Here is a 17,850-nt window from a genome sequence, read left to right on the forward strand (position 1 = left end):
CTTCCAATATCTTTTTTTACTTGACTTATTTCAACTATTGACTTGACTTTTCTAATCTTGGACCAGTCTTAATTGGGCATTGGAGCCTGGTTTTCTTTAATTTAAGAATTTGGGCTTCCGTGAGGTGCCCTTAGCCAAAACTTTTAAAATAATTGTAAAAATGACTATAGTAGTTAGAGTCTTAGAGTAAATCACAGAGTAAGTGACTACCGTTAAATGTCAATTTTCAAACGGGTTATCTAAAAGAAAATGGATGTATTAATTTTTTCATAATACATCGTGTGTGTATATATATATATATATATATATATATATATATATATATATATATATATATATATATATATATATATATATATATATATATATATATTTGAAGACATTCATAATATATGTTTGAACGCATGCATAATGAATTAAATAAAATTAATGTGTGTTTTATATACTCGATTTTCATGTATTTGAATTAATTTCATTTGTAAATTGCAATTGGTGCTTATTGATTATTACGGAATACATGAGCTAATTTATCTAAATTATTTTTTTTTAAAATAAGTGAAAATTAATTAGGTGATCAAAATAGAACTTGAAGAAACAAAGAGAGTACTCGTATAACCCAAAAAAAAAGGGACTATACATATAAGAAGTACTTTGCATATTACTCCGTATGAATGTATGATACACTTCCTACACTCACATATAGAAAACCCTATTATGGTAGCAATTAAGCATGGTGAAAAGGAATCAAATTTGGCATATACTATGATATACCCTATGAATAATTGTTCTTCCCCAATTCAAAACTCAAAACCCCTATTTTATTTTAGGGTTTTTCTAAGCTATGCTCCTGAGGAGTTGGGTTTTTCAAGTTGTGCCCATGCTTTTTGAAAGTTTTAAGTCGTGCCCCTGAATAGCTAATCTTTAATCAGCTATACCCCTCCCCTAATCCCTCAGTTAACTTTCTGTGAAAAAATCTGTTAACTTTAATTTTTTTTTATTTTTTAAAAAAACCCAACCAAAAATCCTCTCTCTTCCCAACCCCTCCACCACCTACCACCCACCAACACACCCTAGGCCACCTGCCGAACCCCACTAGTGACCCCTACGATCACCCATCATAGCCCTATCACCACCCATCGCAGCCCCACCACCTAGTGCACCACCAAAGAAAGTGTTCGAATGCAATGGAGGAATTTAATTCGAATTGAAATTTAGACAAATTGGTTTAGGGCTTTTGTTTCATTGGATTCAAATTGCAAAATTAAGTTGTTAATTGTTGTTGTCGTTTTGAAATCAAAGAATTTGGTTCAAAACAATAGAAAACCCTAAGTTTTCCCCAATTTGATTTTAATTGTTAAATCATCAATTTTGGTTCAATTAGATTGAGATTAAATACACAAAACTTGTTTTAATTGATTTTTTCAATGAAAATCTGCACGAATATGGTTCAATTGGTCGACATTGTTCGACGTTTGCCTAAAAATTTTCGAAAAATGTTCGAAAATCTGGGCATGAAGAATGGTGGTGGTGGCGCATCAAGTGGCTAGGTGTGGTAGTTGCTGGGGTACGAGGAGAGAGAGGGGGAGATTAGGGTCAAGGAGTTGAGAGAAAAGGAGAGAGGAGGGTGACGCGGTGATGGGTTGAGGAGAGAGGAGCGAGGCGCGGTGGTGCGGCTGGAGGTGCAGTGGTGGGTAGTTGTTAGGGAGGAGGGAGAGGTGTTTTGGTGTTTTGGTTTTTTTTTTTAAATTTATTTATTTTGAAGTTAACAGAAAGTTAACCTAAGTTAACAGAAGGATTAGGGGAGGGGTATAGCTGATTAAAGATTAGCAGTTCAGGGGTACGACTTAGAATTTTCAAAAAGCATGGACACAACTTGGAAAACCTAACTCCACAGGAGCATAGCTTAGAAAAACGCTTTATTTTATTTAACTTTTTTATTATTCATTAAACATTTTCCTGAAATTAATTTATTATTCCCATAGTCAAACGTCAACCCAAACGGCAGAAAATCAAAACTACAGTAATTTATAGAGCATCTACCAAATTCTTTCAAAAAAAAATAAATAGTATCTACCAAAACGACGTCGTTCAAAACTTCAAAATCTACCCCCTTTAATTCCTCAAAAAGTAAATTCATCAAAAAAGATTGTCAGTTACAACTCACACAAACCTTCTTCATACTTTCTCTCTCCTCTGCAAATTCCATTGAAGAAACCCCAACTTCTAGGGTTTATCCGACACCTTCACTCAATTTCATCCTACCAAAATTAATCATATTAGGTCAAAATTCGACGCAAGAAAACTCCTATTCGTCGCTATAATTCGACGAATTTTCCCCAATTTGATAAAATTCCAAATTTTTCTAGGGTTTTTTCATGTACATTGGAGCTTTAATGTCGTATGAATGGAGATTATTCTATCATCCTTCTTTTCATCGTACTCCTTCATTGTAGCCTTCGCCGCAACCGTACTTTGCTTTATCTTCGCCGGTCGATTTTCTTCCGCCGCCGTGTTTTCGTCGTTGAAAGGTGGTCGGAGATCGAAATTTACTACGGAGAGAGATTCGAAGGATAGTGATAGTTGTAGCAATAGTAATAGTAGTAGGCGTGATTTTGATTGTAAGTGTTCCTGTAACGGCGCCGTTTTGAGCGCAGATTGTGCGCCGGTGACGGAGAACGGAGGTGAAATGCCGGCGTTGGTGTCGGCGGCGGAGAAGCTGACAGGTGCATCGATGATGGAGCAATTGGTGCCGGAGATTACGACTCATGCGCTCAGTTATTTGGATTATCCGAGCCTTTGCCGTCTTTCTATGACCAATTCACTGATGCGTAAGGCTGCTAATGATGATAATGCTTGGAAAGCTCTTTACCATAAGGTACAATTCTTGTCTATATCTTGGTACTAGTATTGTAATTTTTATTATAACTTTCTATTTTTTGGTTGTATTAAATGTATTGCATTTTGTTGGTTTTTGGTGATTGCTGTTAGCCTGCTAATCGTGTGTTTAAGCCTACACTTATGTGTTGATTGATGAATATTGCTCGAGTAATATTTATGACTCGTGACTTTTAGAATTTGGTTAGCAAATTAAGGCTACGGTTCTCTGAATTTCAATATTTTAAATTAACTGGTAATTTTTATTATACATGTCAATTTTTTTTGGTTGTATCAAATTGTTGCATTTTCTTGGATTTGATTTTGGTGATTTAGTTGGTATTGCATTGCTATTAATTGTGTATTTAAGCCTACACTTGTGTGCTGGTTGATTAATATTGCGTGAGTAATTTATGCAGCTCTTTTGTTACTTTGTTGAAAGATTGAAGGGTGCCTGATATATGGACTTATTGGCCCCCCTGACTGACGTTTTGATTCATGGGTTTATTATTTCCCTTTTTGTTGATGCTCTTCTTGACCAATACATAATTTAAATAACTATTTATAATTTAAAGAACTTGTAAGTTAGAGGACTATATTTGACAGATTCCAGAAAAAGCTCTTGCAGTCTGTAGTGTCTTACCTCACTAGATTTATGATTGAGATGATATAGTTCAATTTCATTTACTTCAGCTACTGTGCAGCTAGTTCTTGCTGTTCTCATGCCCCTACTTGTAAATTTAGCTGGTTATTTATTTTTTGGGTGTTTAAACTGTCAGTTCAGTGCCCTTTGCTACTTGATGTGATGCAGATTTTGACAAAGTTTTTTTAGCTATCTTAGAACTACTTATTCTAGTACATTAAAAGTTGAAGCTTTTGTTAATAGATGGTTGGTATTTTTTTTTCTAAAAATTTGGGTATGGTCCCTTGATTATATATTTTTTTTTCTAAAAATTTGGGTATGGTCCCTTGATTATATTTTTAAAGGCTTGTTTTGGATAGATATTTGGCCACTTTGCAGCACATTTTGGTTGCTAGACAGTTGATTGAGCTGATGGCCGACCTTTTTATATTGTCCATTGCGTCTGCATAGACTGAAAGCTTAGATAATCTATAACATATATTAAAAGGCGTTCCTCTCAAAGGAACGGTGTCACGTGGCACTCTTCAAGGTACATGAGCCGTGTAAGCTTGCCACGTCATTCTACAATTTACATGTCCCACGTAAGCTTATCATTATTCATCAAAACAAACTATGCTTTGGTTAGATTTGAACTTGTAACCTCTAACACATAAAGGTTATGCACTTACCATCTAACCAACCTTTATTAGTGATTTAAAAGTTCATATAAAACTATATATTCATTTCATTTAATAAGTAAATTATGTGAGGTCTTGAACATATGACCTTTGAGATGAAATTTGATATCTAAACCGTCAATCCACAACTTCATTGGTTAATATTTCAAAGAAATTATGATAAAGTCTCATGATTATATTTAACTAATTAATAGGGTAATGCATCCTCTTTCTCATAGTTGTTTATATTAGTTGACCCGTGGCATCGCTCGGGCCAAAATACTAGTGAAAGAATAATTTATGGTTTTAGACTTTGTGATATTCCTCATAGTTGGCTCTCTTCCTTTTGTATTGGTATTTTATATTTGAGTTGTTTTCCCATCTCTCACCCCAGGCTATTAGTCTTTACATGGTCCCTTGTGCAAACAATTCAGCTTAATTGGAGTACATTAATATCTTGATTATGCTACAACTTAACCATGCTGAGTCATGATTTTTGGCCCTATTTCATTTTTGTTTGTTCCTTTCATCCTATACTACCTAACCATGATTACTATACTACATTTAGAACTTGTATTTGGAGGTGTCAAAAGGTGAAATTTGCTGCAATGATTGATTAAAGGTGTTGCCTGATTCTCTGGACGGTTGCAGGATTGCAATTCAGTACCCATTTTTTCTTGATTAGTCCAAAGTGCTCCATTGTTCTAATTCACATGCATGATTTCATAGAAAGTTTTGGTTTTGTTTTTTTTTTTGTTTTTTTTGTTTTTTTTTAAAATATTTTTGTGGGTGAAATACTTAGGTAACAGTGATCTTAAATATATAAAGCAATTGTTAACAATGCTTGATGGGGGAGGTGGCTTACATAGATGCGTTGGGATATGATGTGTAAACTAGTACTTCACTCTCCTAGGAGGGCCTTAACATGTTTGTGTTTGATGAATATTTATATGTAAAAATTATTGATTAAATTTGTATGCATGAATGGTATCATTTGAACTTGTGCATGAACCTAGGAAATATATAGAATGCTGTAGTTGACTTTTCTGTTTCAGCTTATGCATAATGTTTTTGCATTTTGATGATTTTCCACATTCCTAGATGCCTGGAATTTTCATATTTTAATGTCTGCAACCTTAAATTTTATCTTCATTGGTTCTTCTAGGATTTTACTCTGGAACAAGATAGTGTCAGACCAGCTAATGGTTGGAAAGCTTACTATGCAGCTACAAGAACGATTGTGAATATTAATGCAGAATTTTTCAGCATCTTGAGGGACAGATCACTTCCAGCAATGAGTCGTTTCTGGGTTAATGCAGACTATGTGAAGTGTATCCATGCTTCAGGGGAGCTTTTTACTGGGTATGATGGTAGTTTTGCAGTATATAGTTTGAGGGCAATTTTTCTCGTGCTGTTTAGAGATTAGTTATGCATATCTGTGCACTTTATCTTTTATTGTTATGCATCTCTGACTCTCTGTGCACTTTATTTTTAATTGTGCTTTGAGAAAAAGACTGAAATGCATTTATATCTGATGTGGGTTAAGATCATCAACTTCAAATCATGATGAAAGTTGCTGTTGTATACGTCTTATGCTGTGTACGTTTGCTAATGCTACTTTTAGACTGCATTTTTGTATTATTTACTTTTTCCCTGACGAAGGATTTTGGTGAATATCTTGGTCATTTTAATGATTTCAAACAATTTTTTCTTTGATTTATCCAGAGTAATCTCACTAAGTTGTGAATATTATTGTTAAATTCATCGTCAAAAATAGTTACACTTGAGTAACTTCTGATAATTTATACTTTGTATTAGTTGTAGATTTACATAATACTATGGTAGAGTAAAAGTTTAGCTCCAGCTCCTTTGATATGTAGTATGCAGAGATGATTGTGCTTTACTGGTTTTTTTAGTTTGCTAAAAAGGCAAAAGATAAACATTACAGCCTCCTTTAGTTATTATATGCTGTATTTTATCATTTACAATAGTTAGCAAAATGGCTCTAGCCCTTTGTATGACTCATCGTATTAAATATGCATCTACAATTCTTCATAAAGATTAAATGTCGTAAAAGACCTGTGTACTTATCATTGAAGTTCATTCATCAGTTTGATCTGTTTTATGTGGTTAAAAGTAACTCTTAGTCCCATCTGTATTAAATTCTTTGCATTAAGTACATCCATTGTGCTGTACTTGGGCAAGCATAACGAGTTTTTGAAAACTTTGGGAGTTACCACAAAATCTGATCCTGCCATATTTTCTTTCCTTCCAGATATAATGCAGTGATGGGGAGTTGGCAGATTGCATTCAACTGGGAGCAGCTAGCAGATGGCTTCCAAGTACGTGATGTGCGGGCTAGGGTCCTGAGTGAAATGGCTTGGGTTACTATGAAAACCTACGTTGACATGAATGCAGGGCCATTCAATGTGACCAATGTGTTCGAGCATCATGATGGGAGGTGGTACATGGTCCATCACCACCGTTCGGTGATGCTGGTTGATGAAGATGTTGATCAACAGATTGGGCATGCGTAAGCCAAGTCGGAAAGGAGCTAATAATTATGAACATAGTAGTCACTGAGAAAAAAAATAGTACAGCATTATTTGTCTTCAGTGAGAAATTAGTTGAAACAGAAATTGTAGTTTCTATTATAATTTGATCCAATGCATTTATTATTACCCTCAGTTTTGGCTGCTGTTTCACGAGAAGAGGCATTCTATGATAATGACAAAATTCCTTGTCACGATTCTTTTCATTTACTTTCTCCAAATTCTTTGATTCTCTGACATGTCAGAAAAGTAAAATCACAGGTTCCAGTTTAGATTTTGAAGAGTGAGTGTTTGGAATATGTAAATGCATTGCACGCTCTTCTACTATCTTCTTGTGATTTCATTATTGTTGCATTGTACTGGCTTTAGTTTCTTTAACTCCATTGATATTCAGCCGAGTTGCAATGACTTAAATGTTCACGAAATGACGTGTGACTGAGCAAAACTCGGTTGGCTGATGCATTCGAGTAGGCAGTCTCCATATGCCGAACTTGAGATGAGGATGCAGTCTACATATGCCGAACTTGAGAGATGTCTAGTAGACGGGGATGATTAGCCGGGCTTGGGTCTGTGGCTGTGGATTGTTGGAGTAGGATTTATGGGATAAGGGGGGAGGGAGGGTGGGTGGTTGTTACGGGTTGTGGTGGTGATTGTGTGCTTACATCTATTGGGTGCTAGTAATTAGAAATGATGTTAAGCCGTCACGAACATGTTAACTACTTTTAAGGTTGCAATTTGGTTGCATAAAGTAAATCCTTAGTTCTATAGTCTAGTGAACATGGTGGTGAAATATTTTTTATGCAAAAATACAAATGTGTAATGTGTATCAGTATGCAATAAAAATTTAGCCCTTTTTTTTTTTTACAATAAAAAGTCTCTAATAGAAATGATGTAGACAAAAAATCCAGATGTAATATCGTGTTTCGGGCATCACCCTTCAACATTAACATTTATACGGAGTATTTAACTAAGCTTGGTAAGTACACCTATATTTTCCCCACTGGTGACAATTTGAGGGGTGGGATTCCCTTACCTCCCCCCCCCCTCCCAAATTGTCTAGTCCAATAACCCAGGCCGGTCAAGTAGAGTCCTTTATGTTACCTACCCAAAAAAAAAAAAAAGTACACCTATATTTGAGTGTATGGTCAGTGTTTTTGTTTTAATGTTTAGACTTAGAAAGTCACAAGGACAGTGGTGAGATCTTGGAATCGTGAGGAAAACTCTAACCACTTGAGCTATCCCTCACTTATATTTGAGTTGTAATGGTCAATGTCATAGTCTCGTTGTTACTTATTAGAACATCGGACTCTGAATCCGATAGCCCGAGTTCAAAACTCGGTAAAACTGTCAGCGATCTATTATCCTCTCAGCTGAGCTTAATCCTCGACCATTCGACCAATAAAAGAGACTGAAAGAAAGAAGAAAGAGAGAGAGAGGGAAGACTGGTAGGGAAGAAACATGAAGGGGCTTGCAACTTCACCACCATCTCCATCCCTCTTCTTCTCTCATCACCCTTTTAACAATTCATCTCCCCAATTCTTACACTTCAAATCTCCCCATCAACAGCAGCAGCAGCAGCAAAGACTTGGCCCTTTCATAACTCTCTCATCTTCAACTTCCTCTTCATCAGTTGTTCAAGAACAACAAGATTCACCTCTTTCTTCTTCCAATGATTCTGATTCTCTTCCTTTAAATTTCAGGTACTTTCATTTTTTGCGTTCTGCTTTCTCTTTTGTTATTATACTATTTTCTTATCATTAAATTACTGATTACATTTGAGTAACTATACTATGATTATCATATTTTTCTCATAAATAATCAAATTTTTGGGGAATTATTTGAGGAAATTAGGAATTTGGGTTGCGAATTGTGGTTTAACTTTTGAGTAACAATTTTAGTTTTAATCAATCATGTATTGGGGTTTGGCTAAGCAAGTACGTAGTAATAATATTTAGAGACAGAACAGTCATTAGTTCATTACTGCTATTGAGACTGCATCATAGGACATTAAATGTTACCGTGTTTGTCAAATTAAACACGTAAGTTTATTTATGTTATTAACTTATTATTGTTACATATTATCGGCTATCAAACAGGCCGTAAAAGTTAGTCTAAGGAAATGGATGTTCACCCCAATCAAACACACCCTTGTAGGAGGTTGATGGGATATATCTCCAAGATTTACAAACTCAACATTTCTTTCCCTATTTTCAATAGGACGGCATTATATTAAATTGGTAGACGACAACGAAGAAAGAAATTTAATGACTCTTGAATATTTTGTAGGAATTTCTGATTTTTTCAAGTTTTGGTGAATGCCTTACAATGTCTTCATTGTTGGCTCAATTTGAACCTTTTTGACATCTTTGTTGTAAAAATAAGAGATTTCATTTGCTTAGGATCAGTTATTGTTGTTTTGGTGAATGCCTTACAATGACAGTCGGATATTTCAGAAACAAGCTTTCCAATCCTTCTTAGGATCAGTTATTGTTGTTGCATAGTTTATGTGTAGTTCATTTGTTCCCTCCTGATTGACATTGTCATTGTTTACGTGTAGTGGTTGTAAAGGTTGTGGTAAAGAGGAAATAGAAAGTGGCTGCAATGGCGAGGGTCGGATTCAAGGTGGAATTGCTACAATCCCAGGCTTTGGTTGGTGGCCAATAAAGGCTTATAGGCCTTGTCCTGGTTTTCTTGCATCTGGTGGCAACTACAGGCGACGTGGTCAGAGCATGGATGAGGTTGCCTTTGGAGGGGGGAAAAGGCAAGCTTCCATGGATGATTTTGATGACTCTGAGTCAAAGTATGTCCTCTGTCATAAGCTTTGTTTTGTTTTACATTTCCTTGCAATCTGGCTCTCTAACAATTCCTTTTGCTGTTCACAGGAAGAAAGGAAAGAATAGAAAGCAATTCAAGGGATAAAATTTCTTTATCAAATCAACCTGTGATCCAGAGTTGTGCTTGCAAATGTGATGCTTTCAAATATTCATCTATGTATATGTCTAGTGGAGACAGCCACTGGTTAAATTTTGTAAATTGTCAATGCAAATGTATAGAATTCTATAGCTTAACCCTCCCCTTTGGAGAAGACTTGTAAGGTGCCCTAGATATGTTCCCTTCATGAATATTAAAGTCCCTAAAATGCTCTTTTTTACATTACATTTTGAGTTTTTGTCGCCGAGGTACATTGGAAGAAAAGTTCATGAAAATGAGCAAAGGCCATAAGAAGCCAATCAAAGTTCGCTAAAAGTTACTCTGTATTTCCAAAGAAAAAAAAAACGAAGAGTTGGTTAGAAGTTCCACTACAGTTCAGTTCTCTTCAGTCTTCACGGCTTCACCTAATAGCAACTTTTAGCTGAATTCAATCAACAATTTACAAAATAAATACGAGTACCTTTATACTCCGTAGCGTATAAAAATTCTAAATTGCTTGCTAGCATCAAATAAAGAAATGGAGAGAGATGTATAGACATGTGGAGATGATACATTGTTCAGATTACATTTTTCTTGTATATAGTTGAATGAATGAGAACTTTTAGCTACCCAATTTGAAAGCATCTACGAAAAGACCTAAGCAAACACCGGCTTTCCAATAATTGATCAACACAACTAAAGGTTGTAGCCTTCCACTTGATAATGCGGTTTTTTTGTACATTAGCATACCTATCCCCTCGATGGCAGCAACTACAATACCTGCAACCAATACATCCCAATCACCTGTCTGACCAAGTATTGTCGCTAGTGCATTTGCGGTGTAGAATCCTAGCAATAAAAGAAAAACCTTCATGGGGAAATTCTTTCTAGCCGAATTCAACTTTCCTAGCAGCTGCCTCCCTCCTGCAATCACAATCCTGCTAAGCCGTGTTTGGCCAAGACCAGAGGAGTCCTCGTTGATATCATTTTGCTGACCACCATTACTGGGAAATCCACCGGTATCTAAAGCAAATTTGACTTTCCAACAATGTCTTCCCTTGCAAAAACTGCTCAGCAGAAAGAGAGGGGGGAAGAGGTTTTTTGCTTAGGTTAGACACCAAATGAATATGAATGCCAGAGTATTATTTTTACAAAAAAAAAAGGGTTATAGACTTATGTTTTCTAGATCTAGTCATCTAGCACAGGCTTCTTATAACAAAGAAATGCGAGAAATAGTACAAGATGATATTCAAACTACCGACACAAAAGAATACATAGTATAAGAAATCAGAACTTCACACGAAAGGGCAATGTCAATCTTTTTTGTTTGAGGTAGTCACTTTTATAGCAGCTTAGCCCATCACCAAGACACCAACAAATAACAGAAGGCAATTAATAGGCTTATGGACTAATTCTAACAACTGCACAAACCCTAAACCACTGGGAATCACTTTTACTGAAGAAACACACAGCAACACACCAGAAACCACTGGAATTCACTTTTACTAGAGAAACTTTCAATTTGAGAAAGTGGGAAGGACTCTTAAAATTAGGTGAATTAACACACCAGGGTCTCAGATGATCATACATTAAAAACAAGTACAACCAGTTTTAAAAGGTATACATGGGAACTTTATAAGGACTGCAGAACTGTTCTCAACCATCAACCACAAGGTAATCATACATGGAAACTTTAAAGAACTGCAGAACTGCTCTCAACCATCAACCACCTCAAGAAATTGGCTGAATAATGAAAGAATCCACAACTTTGCAGATTAGAAGGTGTGTAGATGCATGATTGACGTGTTATAACAAACATAATAGTCACAAAAGAGGAACTACAACATGGACATGGAGAGCTTTTGCCTCAAGTAACAGGGGGTTAGAGACTTAGAGAAACCATAAGGCTAAACAGAACACAAAGTATATCATGGAATAAAATGGTAACTTCAGCAAATACTAGAACTTTGACTCTTCACACAGGGAAACTAAACCAAACATAAAAAATTCTACTTGAGATATTAAGAGGTGTAACCAACAGCCTCATCACATTTAGAGCATCTCATAACTTTGAGAGCACCACAATTTCAATACCCATTAGCCAATTGCTCTCTCTTATCAACATGTTAAATAATCAATCACCCAAACCTCGACACACCCAAAGCCATATATTACGGTTGAAAATAACGATAAAATCTACTCTCAAGAAATGACACATATTCCATTAGTTGTTTTTCCCCATGGGCAAGAGGAAGAGTGAACAACAGCAGCAACACTGATGTAATGTGAAATGCAAGACTTAATGACAACATCACAACTTCATATTAGTGAAGTAACTGAGAAATTCTTCATTTAAATTTAGATTAGTTTGCAGCATTACACACCTCCTCTCATAGAAAGACAGTGATGATGGAGCAAGGTTTGTCAAAGCCTGTCTGATCAAGAACCTGTTCTCTTGGCTATGAAAAATCGCCGAAACACAATGTTGCTTCAATTGCATTTCTCTATAAAAAAAATGTGGCATTGCCTGCAAAACGTATTGTTCCCATCTCAGAATTTTGATACACAGAAATCCCAAATCCAACATCTTCCCCAACTACCCAAAAAATTTCAAATATTGAGGGATAAATCCAGCAAAACTGAACAACAGCCGGAAGCTATACGTACTTTACCAATTACAAATAGGTAACGATATTGTTGATTGCAAAATAACTCAGTTTTTGGCTATATGTTAACATTAACCCATTAATTACCAACCAAAAATAATCTGTAGAGAAGGGAAATATAATACATTGTCAAAAAAATCATGCCCAATTCAAAGTAAAGAGTTCAAACCACACAAACCCCAATTGCTAATGTTAATCAAAATTGATAATTTATAGCTTAAAAACCCTAGAATTTACAAACAAAGCAACAGAAAGTTGAAAAAAATTAGAACGATTGGGAAGATGATTGAAAAAAAAAAAAGAGTAGAAGAACTTGCCTGGGATAATGAGGAAGGTGAGAGAATCATGATAACTTTCAGGTGGATGGAAAATCCTCAGCCATTAAAGAGCTTCTTCGACTGAGAATCAATGGCTTTGAACTGTAGGAAAGTTCACAAATATAATAACACATCAACTAAATCTAACTAATTCTTACCGATTTTTTGCAGATGAAATGGGGTCATGGAGAGCTCTAGCTAAATTAGTCTATCTGGTTGATTTTGGAGATTTGCATTTTTGGTAAATTATTAAGGAGAAAAATCAAATTTATCAGACTGATTATTTAGCCACCTTCTATGGTTTTACTTTTTTAAAAAAAAAAATAATTAGTGAAATGACAAACCTACCCCATTAATTATATGAAATGGCAAAGTTACCCTTCCTTAATTCGCTAAAATCACAAAATTATCCCGATTGGTAGTTTTTCGTAACTCAATCTTATACACTGGAATGCTGGATGCTCGTTATAAAAGATAACACGTGTGTCGTGGACTCGTGGATGCCAACTAGCTTAATTGGTTAAAGTCTTATGAGGTGAATTTGTTTTTTCAAGTTAGTGAATTTGCTTCACGACACACTATTCTCATTCCTTTTTTGGGTTTAAGAGATGGATTTGGGGTGAAGCCGTTTTAACGCCTTGTTACGTGTTAAATCGTGTTCTCACGAAAGGGAAGGATGTTATCCCATATGAGCTATGGTACAAAAGAAAATCAAACTTGAATCATCTCAAAATCTGGGGTTGTAGGGCAATTGTAAAAGTGCTTGGAACCTAAACGTAACAAGTTAGGTGAAAGAGGAGTTGAATGCATTTTTTTAGGATATACGGAACATAGCAAATCCTATAGGTTCTATGTAATAGAGCAAAATGACTTTTGGTCGATTCATACCACCATTGACTTTTGGTCGGTTCATATCACCATTGAGTCAAGGGATGCATTGTTTGATGAATATCAATTTTCTTCAATTCCTAGACCAAAGGATATAACTCCAAATGCCAATGCTCAAAGTTTTGATCAAGAGGTAGATGACAAAACTCATTTAGAGGAGGCATCTACATCATCATCGCAACCTAGGAGAAGTAAGAGGCCTAGGAAAGACAAATCTTTTGTCTCGGATTTTCATGTGTACTTGGTTGAAAGATCAAGGGATGAAGTTTCAACACAGCATCCATACATTTTTAATGTGAAAGATGATCCTTTAACTTTTGATGAGGCTATGAAGTCTCAGGATGCTCCATTTTGGAAGGAAGCAATTAATGATGAGATGGAATCCATCATGGGAAACAACACTTGGGCGTTAGCTAATTTACCTCCTAATTTTAAACCAATAGGGAGTAAATGGATCTTCAAAAAGAAATTGAGGATTGATGGAACGGTTGAAAAGTTCAAGGCCCAGTTAGTGGCACAAGGTTTTACACAGAAACCTGGTATCGATTATTTTGATACATATGCATCGGTAGCTAGAATTTGCACTTGCGACAATTAAGAAACTAGTGATCCATTGAATGGATGTCAAGACAGCGTTCTTGAATGGAGATTTGGAAGAAGAGGTTTATATGTGATAACCGGAAGGGTTTGTTGTGGAAGCCCAAGAGGCAAAAGTTTACAAGTTAATTAAATCACTGTATGGGCTAAAACAGACACCTAAGCATTGGCATCAAAAGTTTGATGAGGTTGTGTTGTCTAATGGTTTTAAATTGAACAATTATGACAAATGTGTGTATAGCAAATTTGATGACAACCGTCAAGGTGTCATAATTTGTCTATATGTAGATGACATGTTGATCTTTGGATCAGATTTGTCACAAGTTGAGATGAAAAAATCCTTCATTAGTTCTCAATTTTCCATGAAAGACATAGGAGAAGCGGATGTCATCTAGGGCATAAGAATAAAGAGAGAAAATGGAAAGTTGATCTTGTCACAATCTCATTACATTGAGAAAGTGCTCAAGAAGTTCAATGTTAGTGAAAGTTTGACCTTTTTTTATTCAACACCTATGGATCCTAGAATAAAGTTGATACCTAATGAAGGTAATGCAGTTTCACAACTGGAATATTTTAGAGTTATAGGATATTTGATGTATGACATGACAAGTACTAGGCCGGATATCACTTATGTGGTTGGTCAATAAGCAGGTTCACTAGTAATCCTAATATGCTACATTGGCAAGCGATTCGTCGTTTATTGAAGTACTTGAAGAAAACCATGGATTATGGTTTGTGTTATAGTGCGTATCCTTCGGATGTTGAAAGGTATTCAGATGCAAGTTGGATATCAGTGGATGGGTATTCCTATATGAGAGAGGTACCATTTCATGGGCATCTAAGAAGCAAACTTGCATTGCAGATTCTACGATGACATCGAGGTTCATTGCATTACATTCCGCTAGTTCATTGCATTACAATTGAGATTCCTTGCAACAATTCGTTCGAACGCATGAGATTCCTTTATTCGAACGCATGAGATTCTACGAAATTGCAGTATCTACGATGACATCGAGGTTCATTGCATTACAATTCGTTCGAACGCATGAGATTCCTTTGTTGCAAAAGCCAATATCTCCAATTGTGATACATTGCGATAATAATGCTACTTTGGCTAAGGCATATAACCAAGTATATAATGGTCAGTCAAGGCATATTGGAGTGCGGCATAGTTACATCTAAGGGATTATCAAGAATAGTGTGATAACTATTGATTATGTTCGAACGAATTTTAATCTAGCCGATTGTTTCACCAAGGCATTGGCTAGAGATGTGAATGGCAATCAATTTGGGATTGGAGCCCTAAGTAATTACCAATGAGGGAGTCTTAACTTAACGCCAAATAAGACGTTGGGTCTTATGTTCAATAAGATTAACTTTCTTATTTGGTATTCCCTCTGTCCCACTTTACTTGCAACATTTTAACTGGACACGCTTACCGATGCACATGTTTGACCGTTGATATCTTTTATTATATATTTATATAAGTTATAAAAATTTTATATCAAGAAACTATACATTAAAATAGACCCAATAACATCTTACATGATTACATTAATTTTCATATAATAGTTAAAAAAGATGGTCAAAGGGAGATGTGTGAATAGTGCAAAAAGTCAAACCTTTGCGAGTAATTTGGGACGGAGGGAGTAATTGGGAACTTATTTAATCATCCAAAGTAAAGTTCCGGTTTACTTTGATGAAAATAGGTTGTTTTTAGACTTAATAGAATTCCTGATATAGTGCTTTGTCACAGGACCATGTTTTGGAAGTCTACCTATATAAGTACGAAGTTTAGCCGCTTAAAGAAGCTATTTAGGCATAGTTTAAAGTACTTACGAAAAGATAGGGACATATGACTTTACGTGTCAAATATTAATGTAATCAAGTAATTTATCTTGTGTGCGTAATATTTTCATGAATTCAATATGTATTGCTTTTGGTTCAAACGTGTTACCACTACTAGAAAACAGTCAATCAACGACGGAAAAAATCCGTCGGAAAACCCTGAAATTCCGTCGGAAAGGTCTATTCCGACGGATTTTGTTCTGTCGGCGCTTTTGTTGACTTTCAGTGTAAATCCGTCGCAAGGTTCCGACGGAAATTTCCGTCGGAGTTGGATATTTTCCGACGGAAAATTCCGTCGGTGACGGAAAATTCCTTCGGAAAAATAAATTAAAAAAAAAAAAGTAGCCCCCACCCCACCTGCCCAGACCACCCCCACCCCCACCCACACCCAACGCCACCAGACTACCCCCTTACCCACCACACCAACACTGCCCACCTACCCCCCTACCCACCCACACCACCACCAGCCCACCCCACCCCCTGCCCCCCTGATTACCCCCATACCCACCCACACCAACACTGCCCCCCTACCCACCACACCTCAACCCCACCGTAACCCACCAAAACCTCTAACCCAAACCCTAACCCACCACGCCTAACCACCGTAACCCACCACACCTTTTCCCAAACCTTAACCCACCACATCTTAACCCCGCCATAACCCACCAACCCAACCCACCTCACCACCCACCAAAAAAACCCTTAACCCGTAAAAAAAAAATTAAACAAAATTCATAACATAAAATAAAAAACAAAAATTAAAAATTAAATAAATAGATCTAAAATCAACACAATTCGAAATTTAACAAAAATATACATTGAAATTTAACAATTCAAAATTTAGCAAAAATTTAACTTAAATATACAATTATTTCAAAAACTAAAAGTTATACATTGAAAATTTGAACAAAATAAAACTAGACCTAATTCTAACCAAAATTAAATGTAGATCTTTCTTCGGTGTTGATGTTGTCGGAGGTTGTTGCGGTGGTGGTGTTCTTGCGCGGCTTTGATGTAGCCGGTGGTTGTTGCGGTGGTGTTCTTCTTGGCGGTTGTTGCGAACGGTTGTTGTAGTGGTGGTGGTGTTGCAAAGAGGAGTGATAAGGAGATCGAGAAGAAAGAGAAAGGGGGAAAAAGAGGGTTGAGAAGAGAAGAAGGAGGGATGAGAAGAGAAGGAGGAGGGATGAGAAATTAAAGGGAAAGAAGAATAAGAACAGTCAGGCAGAGGAGAGGGAAAGAAAGAGAAAGAAGAGAGGAGACAGGAGAGAGAAGAAGAAGAGGGGTGTGAAGAGAGAATAGGAAAGAAAGAGAATTAGGGGGGGTGTTATCAGATTTCCGTGTTTTTAGATTTAGGTTTTTTTTTTTTTTTTTTTTTTTTTAATAAAATTCCGTCGGAATAGGGTAAATTCCGTACAGATTTTAAATCCGCCGGAAATTTCCTATGGAATTAAAACCCGTAGGAAATTAATATGTTCCGAGGGATTTATTTTCCCTCGGAATTTACAGCTTCCGACGGAAATTTCCGTCGGTAGATATTTTCTGAGAGAATATTCCGTCGGAAGCAATAAATTCCGAGGGGAAAAAAATCTGTCGGAATATTTTCGAGGGATTTTCCGTCGCAACTTATTTTTTCCAACGGATATTTCTGACAGACCAAAATTTCGTCGGAATTTTCGAATTCTCCAACGGAATTTAAGTCCGTCAGAACTATTCCGTCGGAAAACAACCTATTTCTAGTAGTGTACGATACCAAATGGATACGAATTCTTGGAATGTATATTGCACTAAGTGGAAGTTCAAGTCTTTTTACACTTTCATTTATGCATAAGATTGTTCTCTTATGATGATGATGTTTTGCAATGAGTCTAGATTTATTTTCTAACTGGGGGAGGATTGTTG

The 17,850-nt window shown here is 36.2% G+C and overlaps 3 protein-coding genes across 3 annotated transcripts; 2 read left to right on the plus strand and 1 right to left on the minus strand.

Annotated features, from left to right (window-relative positions):
* The first annotated feature begins 1,514 nt into the window (after positions 1 to 1,514).
* LOC110719708 (F-box protein SKIP8-like) lies at positions 1,515 to 6,919 on the plus strand. Its single transcript, XM_021898696.1, has 3 exons — positions 1,515 to 2,875; positions 5,339 to 5,535; positions 6,449 to 6,919. Exons 1-3 carry the CDS (start codon positions 2,405 to 2,407, stop codon positions 6,708 to 6,710), a joined length of 930 nt encoding a protein of 309 aa, XP_021754388.1. The 5' UTR covers positions 1,515 to 2,404; the 3' UTR covers positions 6,711 to 6,919.
* Positions 6,920 to 8,055: 1,136 nt separating this feature from the next.
* LOC110719710 lies at positions 8,056 to 9,881 on the plus strand. Its single transcript, XM_021898698.1, has 3 exons — positions 8,056 to 8,425; positions 9,283 to 9,525; positions 9,608 to 9,881. The coding sequence occupies exons 1-3, from the start codon at positions 8,184 to 8,186 to the stop codon at positions 9,642 to 9,644; spliced, it is 522 nt and encodes a 173-aa protein (XP_021754390.1). The 5' UTR covers positions 8,056 to 8,183; the 3' UTR covers positions 9,645 to 9,881.
* Positions 9,882 to 10,166: 285 nt separating this feature from the next.
* Positions 10,167 to 12,992, minus strand: LOC110719709 (ycf20-like protein). The gene is made up of 3 exons (XM_021898697.1): positions 12,619 to 12,992; positions 12,020 to 12,162; positions 10,167 to 10,702 (listed from the first exon to the last, which is right to left on the minus strand). Exons 1-3 carry the CDS (start codon positions 12,646 to 12,648, stop codon positions 10,258 to 10,260), a joined length of 618 nt encoding a protein of 205 aa, XP_021754389.1. The 5' UTR covers positions 12,649 to 12,992; the 3' UTR covers positions 10,167 to 10,257.
* Between the last annotated feature and the right edge of the window lie 4,858 nt (positions 12,993 to 17,850).

Source organism: Chenopodium quinoa, unplaced genomic scaffold (assembly GCF_001683475.1).
Source record: "Chenopodium quinoa cultivar QQ74 unplaced genomic scaffold, ASM168347v1, whole genome shotgun sequence".
Classification (NCBI taxonomy): Eukaryota; Viridiplantae; Streptophyta; class Magnoliopsida; order Caryophyllales; family Amaranthaceae; genus Chenopodium; species Chenopodium quinoa.

Excerpts from the sequence above, each read along its gene's own strand:
- LOC110719708 (XM_021898696.1), top strand. The coding sequence starts at position 2,405 with ATGGAGATTATTCTATCATCCTTCTTTTCATCGTACTCCTTCATTGTA. Across the intron at positions 2,876-5,338 it reads GGAAAGCTCTTTACCATAAG|GATTTTACTCTGGAACAAGA; the intron begins GTACAATTCTTG and ends TGGTTCTTCTAG. Across the intron at positions 5,536-6,448 it reads TCAGGGGAGCTTTTTACTGG|ATATAATGCAGTGATGGGGA; the intron begins GTATGATGGTAG and ends CTTTCCTTCCAG.
- LOC110719710 (XM_021898698.1), top strand. The coding sequence starts at position 8,184 with ATGAAGGGGCTTGCAACTTCACCACCATCTCCATCCCTCTTCTTCTCT. Across the intron at positions 8,426-9,282 it reads TCTCTTCCTTTAAATTTCAG|TGGTTGTAAAGGTTGTGGTA; the intron begins GTACTTTCATTT and ends GTTTACGTGTAG. Across the intron at positions 9,526-9,607 it reads TTTGATGACTCTGAGTCAAA|GAAGAAAGGAAAGAATAGAA; the intron begins GTATGTCCTCTG and ends TGCTGTTCACAG.
- LOC110719709 (XM_021898697.1), bottom strand. The coding sequence starts at position 12,648 with ATGATTCTCTCACCTTCCTCATTATCCCAG. Across the intron at positions 12,163-12,618 it reads CACCTTCCTCATTATCCCAG|GCAATGCCACATTTTTTTTA; the intron begins GCAAGTTCTTCT and ends TACGTTTTGCAG. Across the intron at positions 10,703-12,019 it reads CTGTCTTTCTATGAGAGGAG|TTTTTGCAAGGGAAGACATT; the intron begins GTGTGTAATGCT and ends TCTGCTGAGCAG.